The following is an 18,301-nucleotide window of genomic DNA, read 5'->3' as shown; positions in this document are numbered from 1 at the left end:
TACTTCGGTAATTATTTTCTTTCAAAAAGGTTCTTGTGTTTAACTTTAAAAGATTTCAGGGATGCAACATGATTTGAGGCAATTTTACATTCTGCAGATTCACAAAAGGAAATTAACTTATTTCAAGTTTAATAAATATTTATACAATCACGAACATGCAATAAAGTGTAATCAGGAGATATAGATCTGACCTGAATAAAACCAATTCTGAAATAAAATTACTGAGTCGACAAAAGGAAAGTGACCAGATTTCACTGACACCGCAGGTTTCTGTGTAACAAATTCAGACCGCACTCTTTTTATTATTCAAGTGTGCAATTCATCATAGAAGCAAAAATTATTTTACTGTTAGGTCAAACACAATATGGTGGGCATTCGTCTAAGAACATGTCTGAATAGGCATAAATCAAGGAGAGGATGACAGGTTAGATTTAATCATGGTCAGCAAGCTTTTCTACATAATATTCTTCTCATTTGTTTCATCCTCAGCAATGTCAGCATCTCTGGTAAAAAAATAATCAAATACCAAGCACTTCTTTTAATGACAGCCCTCACTTCAATGGAGACCAGCAAAAGAATATTCTTTCCAGAATTCTTAAGGCAATTGAATGCAAAAGCCACAAATTCATGTTAAATTTATACAAGAATGATTAGGCTACAGTTGGAGTAAGGAGTTCATTTTGGGCTATCCCGTTAAAGAAAGCACATCATAGCCATAGAAAACTCTAGAGTATAGATTAATTTAGACGATAACAGGGATAAGGCATTTTAATTATTAGGACAGGCTCCAAAAATTGTCGATTGAGATAAGAACCCACTGAAGTTTTAAAATACTGAAAGATTTTGAGAGGAGACATAATGATAGAATATTCCAACAGGCTGGTGAATCAGTAACTGCAAGACATTCAGTGAGGATTGTCACTGAAAGAGTTAAGGAAGAAATATTTTCACACACAGGATTATTACGCATGGAGTTCGGATTAGAGTATAGGACTCCTGACATGAAAAATACTATATAAATATAAAGAGTAGAGAAGGCAACATCAGCAAAGGATTTATGGTCTGAATGGCCTCCTTTTGTGTTGTAAATTCTATAGTATAGGCATAATAATTGTGTAACCTTTTTCACATTACTACTTTCGCTCAAGTCACTTTACAATATATTTTGTGAAGGGCTTTGAGACAAAATAAGGCTCTATATCGAATGAAAGGATGATTATTATTGCTTTACACAGAAAGTGGTGAATGTATAGAATAGACTTTCCAGCGATTGGATGGAAGCAGATTGTGTCAGTAAATTTAGAAGAGAATTATATAGTTATTTAGTGAAGTAATTGATTGAAGGATATGTAGAGAAATTAGTGATTTTTTTAAATAGACAGACCAGCTAGGCTGGAGTAGTTTCTTTCCAGACCTATAATCTTCTATTTTCAAAGAATGAACTCACAAAGTCCAGGCTGACACTCCGCAACATTGGTGGTGGCCGGGGGGTGGGAATGGATGCTACATTGTTGGAGGTGCTGTCCTTTGAGTGAAACGTTAAACCAAGGTCCAAAGTCCCAGCTGCTTGTTCTGTTAGATGTTAAAGATCCCATGACACTACTCAAATTGATGAGGGAGTTTCTCCCAATGTCCTGGCTCACAATACCTCAGATAAAATTGGTCATTCACTTCAGGTCTGTTTGTGGGATATTGCTGTTCATAAATAGTCTGTCACATTTGCTGATAAGTTATACAGTCACTACATTTTACAGTAAATCCTGTCAAGAAGTTTCAGCCATCCTCCTGACCCGAAAGCCACTAATATAACAATAATCATCCTTGCATTTGATTTGATGCCTTACGTCCCTGAGACATCTCAAAGCGCTTCACAGAATATGCTGTAAAGTGAATTTGACTATAATAATAATAATAATAATAATCCTTGCATTTGATATAGCGCTTTTCACGTCGGGAGGACGTCTCAAAGCGCTTCACAGAACTATGCTGTAAAGTGAATTGACTATATATTTTATGGGCAAAATGCAGCAGCCAATTGCACACAGCAGTGTCCCTCAAACCGTCATGGATTAAATGACCAAATTATTATTATTTTTTTGAAGGGATTATTACCCCTGGACAAATGATTCGCCAATCGACTAACAACCGGGTTCCTATTTACTACTAGGCAAACTGCGGATGGAGTATGGAAATTTGCCTAACGTTTTGCCCTACCTGGGAATCGAATCCAGGTCCTCACACTTGTGAGTTGAGTGCTCTAATTACTGAGCTACAGGATTCCACTAAACCAAATGCAATTTTATTTTTACTTTTGATTTATTTCAATCAAAACAATATACATTTACATTTATATAGTGCCTTTCATATCAGAAAGACGTCCCAAAGTAATTAACAGTACTAGCTAGGCATCCATGCAGGGATGGGAGCCAAGATGGGTGGGAAGGGGAAAAGGTAATTGAAAATACAGTGTAGGTCTTGAGATAGACCTTGAAAGATTGATTGAAACATTCAAGAACCTCAAGAAAGTCGTGAAGATTTAAAATCTATCTGATAGGTCTGGAGGAGGGATAGAATAATGCTCATTCCTATTGTAAATCCCATTCACATTCTTTATCTTTTGTTTTCACCACCTTTAGTTTTCTGCATTTTTCTCTTGAAGCCGCTAACAAGTGCTGACGTTTCACTGACATCAACAGCTCCCCGGATTTTGTTAAGTAATCATTCTTCAACTTTGAGCTTAGCTTAGCAAGTGTTGGGAAGATATATTCAATAGTGAGGGGGGTAGAAAAAAGAAACATTACAGTGGAACCATGTATGATTCTCACCCAACTTCTGGACATGCACACTTTTCAACAGGGGGCACTCCATGATTATCAGTAGCATAGGCTGGTTTGACTGCTCCCTTGCCTGGGGCATGAGCCGATTGTGATGTCTCGACTGCCAACAATGACCAGGGTTTGAACCTGGAATCTTGTAAACCTGTATGACTCATTCTGACACTTTTTGCCAAATCTTGAGCTATTAAAACAAGAAAAACAGATCCACTTACAGTCAAACTTTTCAGGAACAACGCAGGTGTCATCATAGAAATGTCTGGGACCCTTTTCGTACATGCAACCTGTGGGAATAAGAAAAGAGGAGATTTACTGCATGTTTTTTAACAAGCCGTTTAAATATTAAAATATGCAACATTACATTTAGCATCGCTAAGCCTTAAATAGGTGGCATAAAAACAAACCTGACACTGTATTTCGCGAATATTTGGTTCATTATTTCCCACTGATAATTTTATGGAGATTTACAAAGCTGTTACACATATATCTCATACCATATGTACAGTACTTCCACCATTTTCTCAAGTTTCCATTTTATTATCAATTTTCCTTTAAAATGTGAAATCTGTGATCCTGGAGTCAAAAACCCAATATGTGAAGTGATAATTCTCACTTGTGATGATTATTCCCACATCTGCCCCATCCCCCACTAACCACAAATGATGGTAAAGTTTTATAATTATTTTGTGAAATTATCAGGCGCTTCTGGGGAGTTTTCCTCCTGGGAAGTCTGGTCCACGCTTATGTGCTCCCCATGGTCAAGTGGCCAACCAACTCCGAGGTATCATGCCAATATCAATGGAGCTATCCCCTGGGTGGTGCATGTTGGGACACCCTGGCATGACAGCAGTTCACTCGCAGAGGCAGCTCAGTAACAGAGAGGATAACATCTGGTGCTTTCAGACAGTATGCTGTTGTTTCAATGTCATTGCACTGCTAATCCACCTTGAATGCTGTGCCACCTCCTCTGCAACCCCTCCAAGGCTCCAACATCTTTCCTGAAATGAGATGCCCAGAACTGGATGCATTGCAGCTTAACCAAAGATTTAGACAAACTTTGCATAATTGGTAGATCAGAGATATTAAACTTAAACTCAACTATGTGGCAGTGCCAAATAAGGAGTCACCAATTTCCCCCTGTGCTCCCAAAGGCCACTAAGTATCCTCAGTCGTGGAGTTCTGCCAATCCTAAGCCAAGGTAATAAATCATTGGGGTACAGTGTATGCTTACCACTAAAAATAGCAATCTCCTTCACTATGTTTTTTATAATAGAAATTCCACTGTAACATAGAAAATAAAGAAAATTGTGTTTTTTAATAATTAACCCAGTTAATTAAATAATTAATGATATCAAATTATACATATGGGGCGGGCAGGAAAAAAGGAATTAGAGGTACTGCAGTTAACTCCAGTAAAGTTTTTGGCAACAACAGTGACTCAATGGACCGAATAACCTCCTTTGGTGTTATAATTTCTATGATTCTATATATTAGTTATTTATTAATTCCACAAATCTATCAGCCTCTTTCTGATGAAAACTGAGTAAACAAAGATCGACATCATTAATCTAGTGTAGCATGAACTATTTCTTTCTATCTCTACTTCTATTATTAACCTGCTTGTGATATAAGTGAGTTCATTCTATAGAGAGCTGTACTATTAACTTACATGCAATACATGAGGGAAAAGGGAATAGATGGATATGTCAGAGGGGATTTGGTGGGGTGGAGGCTCGTGTGATGAATAAACACCTGCATGCATCAGTTGGGCCAAAAGGCCTGTTCTGTTCTGTAATGCTATATGTAATTCTAAGTAAAAACAGTTCTTCATTCTATTAATATCTACAATAACCTGCTTGTTATACACTGTATTTCTTTCTTTCTGTCAGTCAGTCAGTCAGTCAATCAAAAGTGACATTTCGTAGTGAAAACAATTCAAAAAGAACCTTGTTAGGGAACCAGAATCATTACAGTGTAAAATTATTTTGTCTTCCTGTTTGCTAAGCATCCTGTCTAAATATATGTGAATATAGTGGAGTAACTGCAATAGTGCAAGTGGTGCAGTCACGCCAGGGCCCATGTTATGGCGGAATGTTGTGGGAGTGGAAACATACCTCGTTCCCTCCCTCACCCACACAACAAAATATTTGAGCTGTTTCGGAAATACGTACCTGTCTCTTGGGATCGAGGTGGGTGAGTACACATCGGTACAGTGTACCGGCAGATTTTTTTTTAATTCAGAGGCTCCGTCACAAAATTTTAGATTTTGGAAATGGGGCCCCTAACATATTCTTGAACCAGGGCTCCCTGGGGCCTTGTTACATCACTGTGTCAGGACATCAAAAAATATACACGTGGAGCAAAAATCGCATCTTCCACTTCAATACTGTTCATACAGTGGTGATAAAAAGGACGCTCCCAGGTCTCTGGAGGAATCCACAAAAAGTTAACAAAGAATATAATTTGCGAAACTCTGCTGACTCTTGCCCGAACTGTTCAACAACATGTGGGTAAAATAAACTGAGAGCAGCTTGGCGCCATGTAGGGCACGTTGAAGTCTTCCTGTATGTAAACAGTGTATTTCCGAAAAATGTTGCGATCACAAAATATTTACCCTAGTGCAACATTTACACTCTGGACTTGCCCATATTCTCCCGATCCCCGGACACATTCTTGCACACAGATAGAGCCCACACAGACTGAAATGAATCCAGTCATTGATGAATCGAGGAATTCTAGAAGCCTGCAATCGTTTCTTTTCTGGTCGTCCTATGGCGCTAAAATTATAACATTCCACGGTTTACTTTGCTGCTTAAAAAGGCAGATTTCTGGCCTGCGTGTAAATAGAGGGAAACAGGAAAGCTTTATACATAGGATTGTGAAGCAAAATTCCAAGTCGACGTATTTGCCTACCTGCTAGTTTGGGATTCCAACAAGTAATTCTGTGAGGAAATGTTGTTCACTCACCGAAGAACCGGGATGAATGGAAGTGAATGGTCAGAATTTTGATTTTGCTGCAGATTCTAGTGACTAGAAATTCTCGATTCATGGGGACACCATGCTGAGAAATTCCACATCAAAGTCACTAACTGATCCATCTTCCAATGATGCAAAAATAAAGCAGCGAGTCAATCCAGAATAAAACAGGCCACCACCTACACAAAATAGCTTTTATATTTCATGAAAATTATATTATAATGAAGGGTTCACAACATTTTGCGAAAAAAGCCATGACCTGATTCAAAGCTGACATTTGAATGGAACCAAGCCAGAGTGAATCACTTCAGTTCCGATTTAAATTAAAATTTATATCAATTCCTTCTATACAGTTCTGGTCGGAGGAGCTTAAGGATGGGGTGGGAGGGCAATCAGGCTCTAGAAATAATGCAGATGAGAACCACAAGGATGATCCCCCCAGCGTTGAAGGGATGAGGTTCTTCAATCTTGAAAAAAAGATGTCTCAAGAGGGGATCTCAGAGATATATCAGCTGTTTAATGAGATGGAGAATGTAAATTCAGGGCAAGAGAGCATTGTGTCAGAGTTGTGATGGGCAATTTCAGCCAAACATCAGGAAGTATTTCTTTATACAGAGGATAAGCAAACACTGGAATAGAGAGTCATACTTGAGGCAAAGACACTGGCATCATTTAAGAATCAACGTGAGCTGGAATCAGAAAATCATAGGGTTGACATATAATTTCAATTATTTATCCAGTAAAATACACGAGAAGGAACAGTGGGATACAATGTATGCCTATGTTATGATATTGATCACAACTTGTGATGAGTTTGCAGTTCAGAACTCTTGTGGTATATAAATTGCACCCACCACTCTACATTCAGCATCCATTATAATCCCTTATTTTGTTGACTAAATTCAATCTAGCTGTCAATGTAATTGACAGTATTGCTTAAATGTAAATAGCTCCAATTGTGAATTTCTCATTAATAGATTAACCTTCAAATGGATGAAGTGGGATTGAAAATGCAGCATTGGCACACTGGAAGTCGCTGCAATAATTGCAACTAGATATATAATATAGTAATCTCTGCACTTGATATAGCACCTTTCATATCAGGAGGATAGTTTCAAGGGCTTTACAGGATATATAGTAAAGTATAGTGACTGTGTATTTTGTAGGTGAATACAGGAACCAATTTCCACACCGCAATGCCCCACAAACAGCCGAAAAGTGAATGAACAATTTCATCTGGGGATTGTTGGCCAAGACACTGGGAGAAACAAACTTCTTTTTTCAATGTGATAACAGATTTACTTTAAAAAGCACGATCAATCCTGAAATTGGAAAGTGTGTTCTACAGCTGATGTTTTATATTCCAAGGACTTCTCCGAAAGTTTCTTGATCAAGAAAAGGCCTGAAAGTAAAATGCCAGTCACAATCACAACCTGGAAGTCACAAATAACTCTTCCAAGTTCCACATTTTGAATATCACATTTGTAACCCAATATGTTGCCATTTTTATGGTTTGCTTTTACCAGAGAAGTATGCTGTGAAAGAAAGCATCATAAAGCGAGCATCAAAATTAAATACAAAATGTCTTGAACCTAGTCTGATTTGGGGATGATATTCCACCGCTCCAATAGATTAAAGACAGTTTGTCCTTAAGGATACAATTTGATATACATTCATTTGGCTAAGACGGTAATGCTCTCACATCTGGGACAAAAGGTTGTGGGTTTAAACTCACTTCAGGATTTCAGCTCATAGTACAGCCTGAGACTACTACCTTGCCAAGGGAGTGTTGTGTTGTTGGATGTGCTGAACTCCAGATGAGACTTTAAACTGAGGTCCTGTCTGTTTGCTCTTCAGGTATATATTAAAGTTAGCAATTGTGACCTGCTCAATGCATCTGACCACTGAGGGCCAGGCTTATACCACAAATGTCTCCTGATACTGCCTGGAACAATCCTGTAAAAATGAAGTTGCAAGCAGTGCACAAGCACTACCGTATACTGGCTTGTTAGCCAATGTTCAACAAAGATTTCTCAGTCACAAGACAAAAGAATCCAGGCAAAGAGGCATGAGCCAGTCATCAATCCAAACCCTTTGCTTCTCACACAAGCCAAGGTGAAATGCCCTTTCTCTGTGGACTCATTGCCAGAGATGATATCTCGTCATCTCCATGCAAATTCCAAAACTTGTTTCTTTTCTCTTCTCTTTCCTTCATGATCATTTTTGCCCAATTCACACTATCAGAACTTAAGCCAAGACAAACTCCCCAAGTGCAGGAATTTCTGTTTTGATTGAACACTGTTTCCAGTGAGAACGACCTTGTGATTTCTATTTGAGAATGGACGAAATACCAGTAACTGCTGAAACTCTGGTTTTCCTTCTTTCGTCATTCATGCGTATATATTACTAACAGTTGAAAAATCACTCCCTACAAGGTGTAGCACCTGCATTTATAGTTATTAATAGCATTTCTATCCTCAGTTTTAGATTTACAATGGGGGATCATTTATCACACTATTATCTACAGTATGTATTAAACTAAGAGGCATTTAAACTCTGAACAAAAATAGTAAAATATATTTTTCAAAGATACTGTAATGTGTTTTTTTATAAAACAAAATATCCATCTGTTTACCAGGGCTGTGTTGACCTACGCACTCAGATTAGTTTTGAAAAACAACATGCAAATGTGTGGCAAATGTCCACCGTGACACCCACATCACACGCACTGTTTATAACTTTGAAATTTTAAATACTGCAAGCCCATGTAGCACTTCCTACTGAGGATGGAGATTCACCAACTATCAGATCCATTCCATACAAACATCTTTGAAATGTACAAAAAATATCTGAATGAAAAATGTACTTCCCCATTTTGCAATGGGGTGGGTGAAATCTTACTGGTTCTCTCTTCAAAGACCCAACATTGCACCCAGTCTTAGCTTGAGAGACCATTTTATCATAAAAGTATAAGATAGTGCAGAACTGGGAGTCAGCCTGGCTCAGTTGGAAGCACGCTCATCTCTGAGTCAGAAGATTGTAGGTTCATGCTCCACGTCAAGACTTTCAGCTTATATAGTCGAGGTTTACATACCAGTGCAGTGCCTGGAGGTCCACTGCATTGTCAAAGATGCCGTCCTTTGGATGAGACGTTAAACTCAGATCCTGTCTTTTTAAGTTGACTTTAAAGATCCCATAGTATCTTTTGAAAAGAGAAGGCAATTTCTTCTGGTTTGCTGGTCAATAATCCCCCAGAAAAAATTGTCATTCACCACATGACTGTTTGTTAGACATTGCTGTGTGTAAATTGATGCCTGCATTCACCTACAAAATACAATCACTACAATTTAAGAGTAAAATCTTGAAAAGCTTTGGGATGTGAAAGACGCTATATCAAATGCAAGGATTATTTTCTTATTAACTTTGCAAAATGTTGATAGAAATTGATTTGGGGATCTTCGCTACCCAAATAAGGTCAGCGGAGATCCAGCTGAATACCGGGATCAGCAGAAGTGGTTTGCATAAGGAATCTTGTCTGATATTTCTATTTTCTAACTCAGGATACATTGAGGCATTATCCCCTTCTCAGGTTAGATTAACTAATTCACCATAGAGAGGGATTGAACCTGGGACTTTCATGGTCTATGCTTAGTTACATACTGGGCATTGTACTCAGCAACTGAGCCATTGACGGGAGGGCTATAAAAAGGTTTCAAATAGATAAAAATATGAAGCACGATAAAGGCATGAATAGATGTTCTGGCAATTTCAACAATTCTCTTCACTTGCAGAAATAAAAATGAACTTCACAAAGGTAAATTCAACAAAAGAAACAATTTAGCCAAATGTGGTCCTCTGATACAGATTACATTTTCACTCAATAATGTCTGCAAAGAACTTTTGTAGAAATAAATTTCATTTCTGAATGAGATTAGAAGCCCTATTTTTTTATAGCCAATTCTAAAATACATTTCCGTGTTAATAGATTCAAGAATGATGTATTCTAAAGGCTTGTGCTGGGAATGCTGCAAGTTTGATACAGTATTTGGATCGGAAAGAATTCACTGATTTTATGCAGTGCAATTTCAACTTCTATAACTGTTTGAATCCCATTTACTTTAACAGTGGGGTTTATTATGTGTCATGTGTAAATATATGTAAGTTGTGCACCACTGCAAAGTAAGGAAGTGATGATGAATCTTTCTAAGATATTGGCTAGGCTACAGCTGAAATATTAGGTGCAGTTTTGGGAACCACACTATAGCAAGGGCATCAGAGCTATGGGGAGGTGTACAGTGCAGATTCACAAAGATGTCGCTGGAGGTGAGGACATATAGCTATAAGGAGAAACTGGTGAGTTTATCAGTCTTATCATTGGAGCAGAGATTAACAGGTGATATGATATAGCTGTTCACGATAATAAAAAGGTTTGAGAGAATAAATGGTGAGGAACTATTTCAGATGGCAAGTGATTCCAGGGCAAGCGGACATTAATTTAATATTATGATTAGGATTATTATTCTCCCAGAGGGTTATTCGAGTGTGGAATGAATAACCAGGGATAACTATTGGAGCAGACTGAATTGGAGAACTTTAAACTCATATGTGGGTGAAAGTTGTTAGTGGGTATGGGGAAACAGCAGGAAATTGGGATTAGGAGTAGATGGATTCATTGGAGGAGCAAACACCCAGACTAATATGATGGATGTAATAAATGCCAAACAAAGTTTACAGAGTGAATTACAGTAAACAAAGAGTTAATTATCTTATTCATTGCATTAAGAACCAATGAATAGGATTTATTACACCAATTCTTCTCACTCTTTTTAATAACAATTCTTGGATTTTGGATAGTGGATCTCACCAGGAGAACCTTCTGACTCAGGATGCTACCAACTGAGACAGGCCGGCACCTAATTAGGTGGCTGACACCTTGTTGATTCCTGAATTAAGAACACTACAATTTTCTTTTCATAATGTATAAACACTTGATTTACACATGGTGCATAATGATATGTCTATTATACACCATGTATAATAGATCCCAGTGAGGAGTTAAGTGGAACACGGTTTCAGAAGAAAGAACAAATATAGATTTCTTGGAACTACTTCCTAAATGTATTTTTTTTTGCATACATTGTTCCCACAGTAACACACAGTTTCAGTATAAATAAAGGAATGTCCTTGAGTCCAGCTCTGATAATGTTGTACTCTTCATTTCTGGGGCATCAGTATTTAAAACGCAGCAGTGAATTTTTCAGTGCATTTAATGGGATTTCCTAAATAAGAAATCCAGAAATATGTAAGAGAAACCCAGGAATGCTGCTCCAACCTAATCGATTTTGGAGTGTTTTTTCTTGAGCTGGCACCATTTACATCAAATGTGTTTGGTTACCTGAAGGGATTCACTTCTGGAATTTTTGATTAAGAAATCCCATGAAATCAGCCAGGCTTCCTGCTTCCGCTGACTATCCAGTGATTCTTACTAGAAGTTTTCGTACTTGAAAAGAGACATCTGAGACAAGACTTTATACAGTATTTAAGATTTTAAATGGAATTGAAGAAGTAAACCCAGTACAATACTTTCATATGTGCCAGGGCAACAGAACAAGAGGGCTAAGAGTTGCAAAGAGCAGGTTCATGCCAGAGACCAGGAAGTATTTATTTACCCAGAGTGTAATTAACAATTGAATCACATTGTCAGGAAAGGTTGTTGAAGCCAGGACACTAGACTCATTCAAGAAACGGCAATAGGAGGATGATACAGTGGTATTTGGGAAGAATAAGATCAAATGGGCCTTCAATGTGAACCAATTTCTAATCCTTTGTAAGCTTAGGCAGGTGAGGGCAGCCACGGTGACCCTAATCCGCTGTGGTTGCCTAACCTGCTAACAGTCTGACACTTGCCGGATATGCTCACAGATGAAAACAATGACTATTGGAGTTGGATGAGGCATTGGGAGGTCCACAGAACTCCTGTAAGAATGGGGATAAAGTTATCTTCCAGCACACAGGAAGCCAGCAACCCCTCTCGTGAGCATGTCCATCATGGTTTATCCGTGGTATAAGTGGACCTGTGCCTGTATTGAGAACAAGTTGATAGCGATATAGATTTCCCTATTTCTGGTGTGTAACACAATGGTAGCAGCATTTAAGCATCGAGCCTCAGAGATTATATGATTGTAAAGGGTAATTTGAAAGCTGCTAAAGGACCTGCTGAATTCAAGGAATGATCTAGACCTAGTTCAATGCCAGTATTCAGGTAGCATGTTTGAAGCTGTATTACCACATGGCTATCAACTGGTGTCCTCTGGGGAGGTGCTGGGAGAATTATTCTGAGGTAGAAAGGCACTAAGCACCAGGAAACAGACTTAAGTCAAATTGATTAGAAAATTATCATACAACTGGATTAATTGTTATTTATCACTTTTAGACCAACAAACCATATGCAAACTATAGTATGATTTGGAATTTATTATAGAGAACACAGCACTGTAGACTATCATGATCTATCATGCCTGTACTATCAAACAGTCACCACTGAAATCCAAGTCATATTAAAAGTATGGGAATTATTTGTTCAGAATTAAAATTGCATTGTTAACGATGGATGCAGCTTAGTAACCACTCGTAACACTGTTATATAAATCCAATTTGTTGTTGTTGTGGGATGTCAGAGTATGAGGAGGGAGGGGAAATTAGAGTCACCCTATGATTGATTTCATAGTGGATGGTTATACAATATTATCAGCAGAGGCCTGACATCAGATTGCTCTTCCCCAACAAAGAAAGATTTTAAACTATGTGTGTGTATAGGAGAGGGACTAACAATGATATTCATTGATAATAATCCTTGATTTGATAGTCCTTGCATTTGATATAGTGCCACTTTGTCGATAGTCTCAAAGTGATTTTACTGTGAAGTTTTGTGACAGTGTATATTTGTAGGTGAACCCGCCAGACAAATTGTGCTCAGACTATCCCACAAACAGCTATGAGTTGAATGACTGATATAATCAACAACAACAACAAAATTACATTTATAGAGCAACTTTCACGTCGGGAGGATGTCCCAAGGTGCTGAAATAATCTAAAGAGAGATGGGGAACAATGCAGCTAACCTCTTTCCAACACTTCAATCTGATAAGAAATACATCAAAATATCTGTGTGAGGTTTTAAAGATCGACACAAAGCAATACATTGAGAAGAATTAAAAACTCAACTTCTGTTGTGTTGGAGTAAGTCAGGAAACCCTCTTGCCTCAAGTACATGGAAGGGCAGCTAGGCACTTCTGAAAAAAGCAGCAAGACAGCGTAAGTGAGAAGGGTGGCAGGAGCAACTGCTTGTCAGTACCACCAGAGCAACAGGAACAGATCATGGACTGGCAGCAGCAGCAGCAGCAACAACAAATTACACTTGTATAGCACCCTTCACTTCGGAAAGACATCCCAGAGCGCTGGGCAGTCAGGGTTTTTTGGAACTGAGCTGGGAATTGGGATCAGGAGGGGTGGGGGTGGGAGGGTCGCCGAAGGCACGGTCGAAAAGATAGATCTTTAGATGGGACTTGAAGGAGGCAAGAGAGGAGGTGAGGCGGACAGATTGCAGGATAGAGTCCCAGAGAGTGGTGGTAGAGATGCTGAATGCCCGATTGCCAATGGTGGGGCGGGAAGTGTCGGGGACCTGAAGCAGGCTGGTGTCTGCCAAATGGAGGGAGTGGACAGGCTTATATGGGGTTAGGAGGTCGGAGATGTAGTGGGGAGCAAGACCGTGGAGGGCTTTGAAGGTGAGAACAAGGGTTTTGTACTAAATTCTCTGTGAGATGGGGAGCCAGTGAAGCCAGACAAGAATGGGGGTGATAGATTCGCGGAGCCTGGTGCGGGAAAGGACACAAGTTGTAGAGTTTTGAATAATTTGCAGCTTGTGGAGAGAAGAATTGGGAAGTCCAGCAAGCAGGCAGTTGATGTAGTCAAGCCGCGACGTAATGAAAACGTGGATCAGAGTCTCGGCAGCAGGAGTAAAGCATCAGAGAAGAACTTTAGAGAACGACAGAGAAACAAATAACTAGACAAACAGACAGATAAACAGATAAAGTGAAAGACAGTCAGAGACAGAAAGACACAGACAGACAGAGACTAGCAGACTGACAGAGTTAGACAAAAAGATAGATAGACAAGTAGATAGAAAGACAGACACACAGAGATAAACATGCAGAGACAGGCAGACTGAGGAGAGAAGACTTTTAGTTCTAGGGGCAAAATCAGTGAGAACACTGAAAACATATGGAACTGACTGACGCGTCCTTTCCATTGCTTCAAACTGTTGACGAATATGTTGATTTCATGTAAAATTAGATTGAAAATTAGACCCTACAATTAGGTTTGCTTTATGTCCTATTCTGAGGCTTGAGAAAAGTCATGGATATTTACAGAAACAGACAGCTATGATTTGATGTGCGTCACTTTACGCACTTTGCCCATTTGTTAGGTGCTCACACCAGGCATAAGGAAATCTGTGACTTGCCTCATCCTCCCAGAATAATTAAGCCTTTCTGTGCTCTCAGTGACCCTCAGGCTCCAAATCATGAGTTTTAAGCCCGCGTTACAGGTCTCCCCAGTTAAAGTCTATGGTATTCTTTTTGTTTAAAAAAATAGCATAATGAAATATTGCCCCACCAAAAAAGAACATCCCTTTTAGAAGCTTAGTAAAATATAATAACCCCAATATATCACTGTTCTAATATTTATAACTAGTGCATAGATGGCAAGTACAATTAAATTTGAAAAAACATCTCCACAAATGATTATCCAATAAAATAAGTAACATGGTTAATTTGGAACATCAGTGTCATTCTGAACTTCATCAAAGTAATGGCTGACCTAATAACATTACTTCTAATTAAATTGCCTGGCATCTCTATTTTGTCCAGATCTAATAATAGGCAAACATATGTGATTTAGCATTTACAGTAATAAATTACGCTAAATGCTGTACTCAGAGGCCTTCAGTGTGTGTGCAAAACCATGCAAGGAATGGCTATGCAGTGAAAAATTAAATTCAGACTCTAAAGCCTTCTCTAAACAGTATGGATTCTACTTGCTCTCAGCATTTAGTCACCTCTTAATACTGCACTGGCACGCAGTGACACACCCTGTTACCAGGACAAAAACATTGAAATCTGAAAGTATACAAAGTACAGTATGCAATGTGGCAGATATGATTTTTTTGGATGTTAAAATAAGCGCATAAGGACAGAGCAACTATCAAAGGCAATTGAGACCTCTCAGCATGCTCCCTTATCGAAGTTCTATTTCAGAGCTTGATTTCTGTCCATTTTTCTAACCGAATCTCATTTTTTTCTTTAAAAAACATGTCAGCGCCTCCAATGCCTGAATGGATAAATGGTGTGGTACTAGGCTATAAAAAGCAGGAAGGTATCAAGTGAGCCTGTAAAACTAGCCAGGGATCTCTACATTTTGTCCTGTTGATGATGAATATTTTTTTCCCAGCGAGAATAGAACCATAATAATCCTTGCGCCTTATCAAGTCGAGAAATTTAGCACACAGAAGACTTTTTGGCCTTCCGTCTCTGCACTGACTATTTTAAGAGCACTCCTTTCAGTCTGATTGACCTCTACTTCCCTTGTTTGTTTTCAAAATGGTGCCACTGTCTGGTGAGATGATCTGCACCTAAATTCTCTGGGATTAGTTTAAGCAGGAGGCATCCCTCTGGGGAAAGAGTGCAGACTCCAAATTAGACAAATGGAAACCACATGTAGGTAGAACGCTCAATAATTTGCTTTGATTTTGATCAGCTCAAACCAAAATACTGAGTGATCCACATATATATGCTTCCTATTTAGTTTGGAGTATGGTGATGGGTTTCCACATGTGTTACATCCCCAACTGAGTAAAACAAACAGTAGTGAATCCAGTAACTTCTCCTGCACCAGGGTCTGCTAGCCCCTATCCTCAACTGGCTCCCTATTCCACAGCTGTTTAAATGTAACCTCATCCTCACCTTCAAAGTCCTCCACGGCCTTGCACCATCCTAACTGTGAGATTTCCTGTAACTACCTGCCACTCCCACCGCGCTGCCGACTCCAGCCTGCTTCATGCACTCTGTCTATTTCACCTTACTATTGGCAGATGAGCCTTCGGCCACTTTGCCCCCTCCTTTTGGAACTCTCTCTCGGAGTCCCTCTGCCTCAATTAAATCTTCTTTCAAATCCCACCTGAAAACCTACCTCTTTGGCTGTGCTTTCGGGCACCTCTTCCCCCTCCCCAGCTCCTTCGCAGTTCAGGCTTCTGCACTTTGAGACATTGTCCCAACGTGAAAGTGCTAACTTTCTGTTGTCATTGAATGGGGATGGACTATAATCATCTGATTTCCCCACCAAAAGCCCAGGGATACTCAGACCACTATAGCTGTTACCTTCACTGCTACCCTGACTGAGATCAGGTAACAAGACAAAGCACTTTTACTGGAGGTCTTTAATGCCCAATAATAAAGCTAACAACTAGCAAACATTGAGGAGGCCCTATTAAAAGCCTTTGAAAGTATGTGTACCTTTATGAGTTAAGTAGTAAAATTGGTGTAAGGTTGATGACTGGGGGCACAAAATTTAACAGCAAAATGACAAGAGCAGCAAAGTGAAACTGGGGCATAAACTGGAGGGATCAATACTGTGTGTGCTTTTCCCCCTCTCCCCCACAATACAGAGGAAGAAATGGGCCTGAGAGGACATGACCTCCTCAGTCAAGGAGTCTGTTCCTGTCAAAACTATTCAGACCAAGAAAACAGTCCCTGTGTCTGTCCTACAACAACAACAAAATTACATTTGTATGCGCCTTTCACGTTGGGAGGACGTCTCAAGGCACTGGTCCTACTGTCTTCTGCAGACCAACAGGCTTTTTTTGCTGAACGTTTTTGCAGCCAATAAAATCTGATGATTTTTTTCTTATGAAGGGAAAGGTGAGATGCTCAAACAGGGAGAGACGAGGTTATAATAACGTGAAGTATAATATAGTGCACTTAATGGCACTATGTATATGTGTGCAATGTTGTGTTGTTAGGAAGGTGCTGTTTAAGGAGCTTGAATATCTCTATGTGGACAACTTGTAAAAGAGTTCCCTGCATTGCCATGTGAGGTTGCTCTTGTTCCCTCAATGTTGCTCGGCTGAGAAATCTGAAACCTACAGAAGAATGGTGTGGCTCGGAGAAATATTTGAATGGAATTCAGACCAGCCAGTTCCTGTTAGCTCCTCACAATGTGAATGGGACGTCTTCATTCAGCAGGCTTTAGCTATGCACAAAGGCAGGGGAATGGTGTCAGTTTACACTGGGCATGCATGTTGCAGTAATGATCATATCAAGTAATCTGGCAAAGGAAGCAGCTGCTAGAATTGCACACCCTGCCCAATCTAACTGGGAATTCTAGTTTTTCCCTTCCCTCCATTTTATGAATGAAACTCAATGCTGCTAAGCTCCATTCATGCCGGAGCTGAGTTTCTGTGACGACGCCCCAAAGGGATAGATTGAATCAATCACTCTTGAGTAGTGCTGGCATGATTGGTCTAATGCGTGCTTCAGCCTTCCATTACTGGTTTAGGAAGCCAGCCAGTGTCCATTTGACCCCATAACACTGGAACTGGAGAATAAATCCGGATTACAATGTCAAACATGTTCTCAAATCAAAATGCTGTGCAATCACCCTACAATTCAGTGACACCAGAGCAGTTAGGATGATAGCATAAAAAAAACATGTACAGACGTACGTATCTACATGTGTATTAAACTTGAGAGTATACTTCCTACAATAAATTCCTCATTACACAGGTACTTCAAAGGGGTTAGAAAGATGCAGTTCTCAGGAATGCAACAAAATTCCAGGAAAATATACTAAGAAGTTACATAAGTGCCTTACATATCAGCAATACTAACACTACTTTGGCTTTCAAGCCTAATTATTTTGAAACACGAAGATTAAATGTGACCCAAATAGGAGTACCCACACTGGGACTCACTTGATCTTTTTTATCTTTCTCCCTGAGCTGGTACAATTACAGCGCCCTGTGACGTGTGTACACTTCCCGACTTTGGTGCTTGCATTTTTGGGCTGACACAGAGCACAGCATGGCACCTGAGGGCAAAGTACAATCTTTGGTGTAAGCAGGCATCAAGTTGATCATCTGACTCACCAAGATAATGAGATCAGTGAAATATTTGATAATGAGATCAGTGGAATCCTGCAGTGCAGCAGTTAGCACGCTCGCCTCGCAAGCGAGACGATGGCTGAATGGCCTTCTTCTGTGTTGTAAATTTCTACGGTTCTAAAATTTCCATGATCTGGTGCCTTATCAGTAATGCCTTTACCAATAAATCATCAGAGGAGCATCACAATTGCTTCATTGCGTCTTTTTAAAATATATACTGATATAAATCAGATTAAACATGGTTTTGTGGAGATATCAAATCTGCTATATTTTGGCT

At 39.4% G+C, this 18,301-nt stretch overlaps 1 protein-coding gene across 2 annotated transcripts in view; it reads right to left on the bottom strand.

Annotated features, from left to right (window-relative positions):
* Positions 1-18,301, bottom strand: part of etv1 (ETS variant transcription factor 1) — a 71,095-nt gene that overhangs the window by 10,821 nt on the left and 41,973 nt on the right. For both annotated transcript variants that reach the window (XM_007899712.2, XM_007899713.2), the window contains exon 9: positions 3,050-3,118. In XM_007899712.2, coding sequence (XP_007897903.1) covers positions 3,050-3,118 — 69 coding nt within the window. The remainder of the gene's footprint in view (positions 1-3,049; positions 3,119-18,301) is intronic.

Source organism: Callorhinchus milii, unplaced genomic scaffold (assembly GCF_018977255.1).
Source record: "Callorhinchus milii isolate IMCB2004 unplaced genomic scaffold, IMCB_Cmil_1.0 Scaffold2, whole genome shotgun sequence".
NCBI lineage: Eukaryota > Metazoa > Chordata > Chondrichthyes > Chimaeriformes > Callorhinchidae > Callorhinchus > Callorhinchus milii.
The sequence above is the reverse complement of the archived record's forward strand: the minus strand, read 5'-3'. Positions and strand labels throughout refer to the sequence as shown.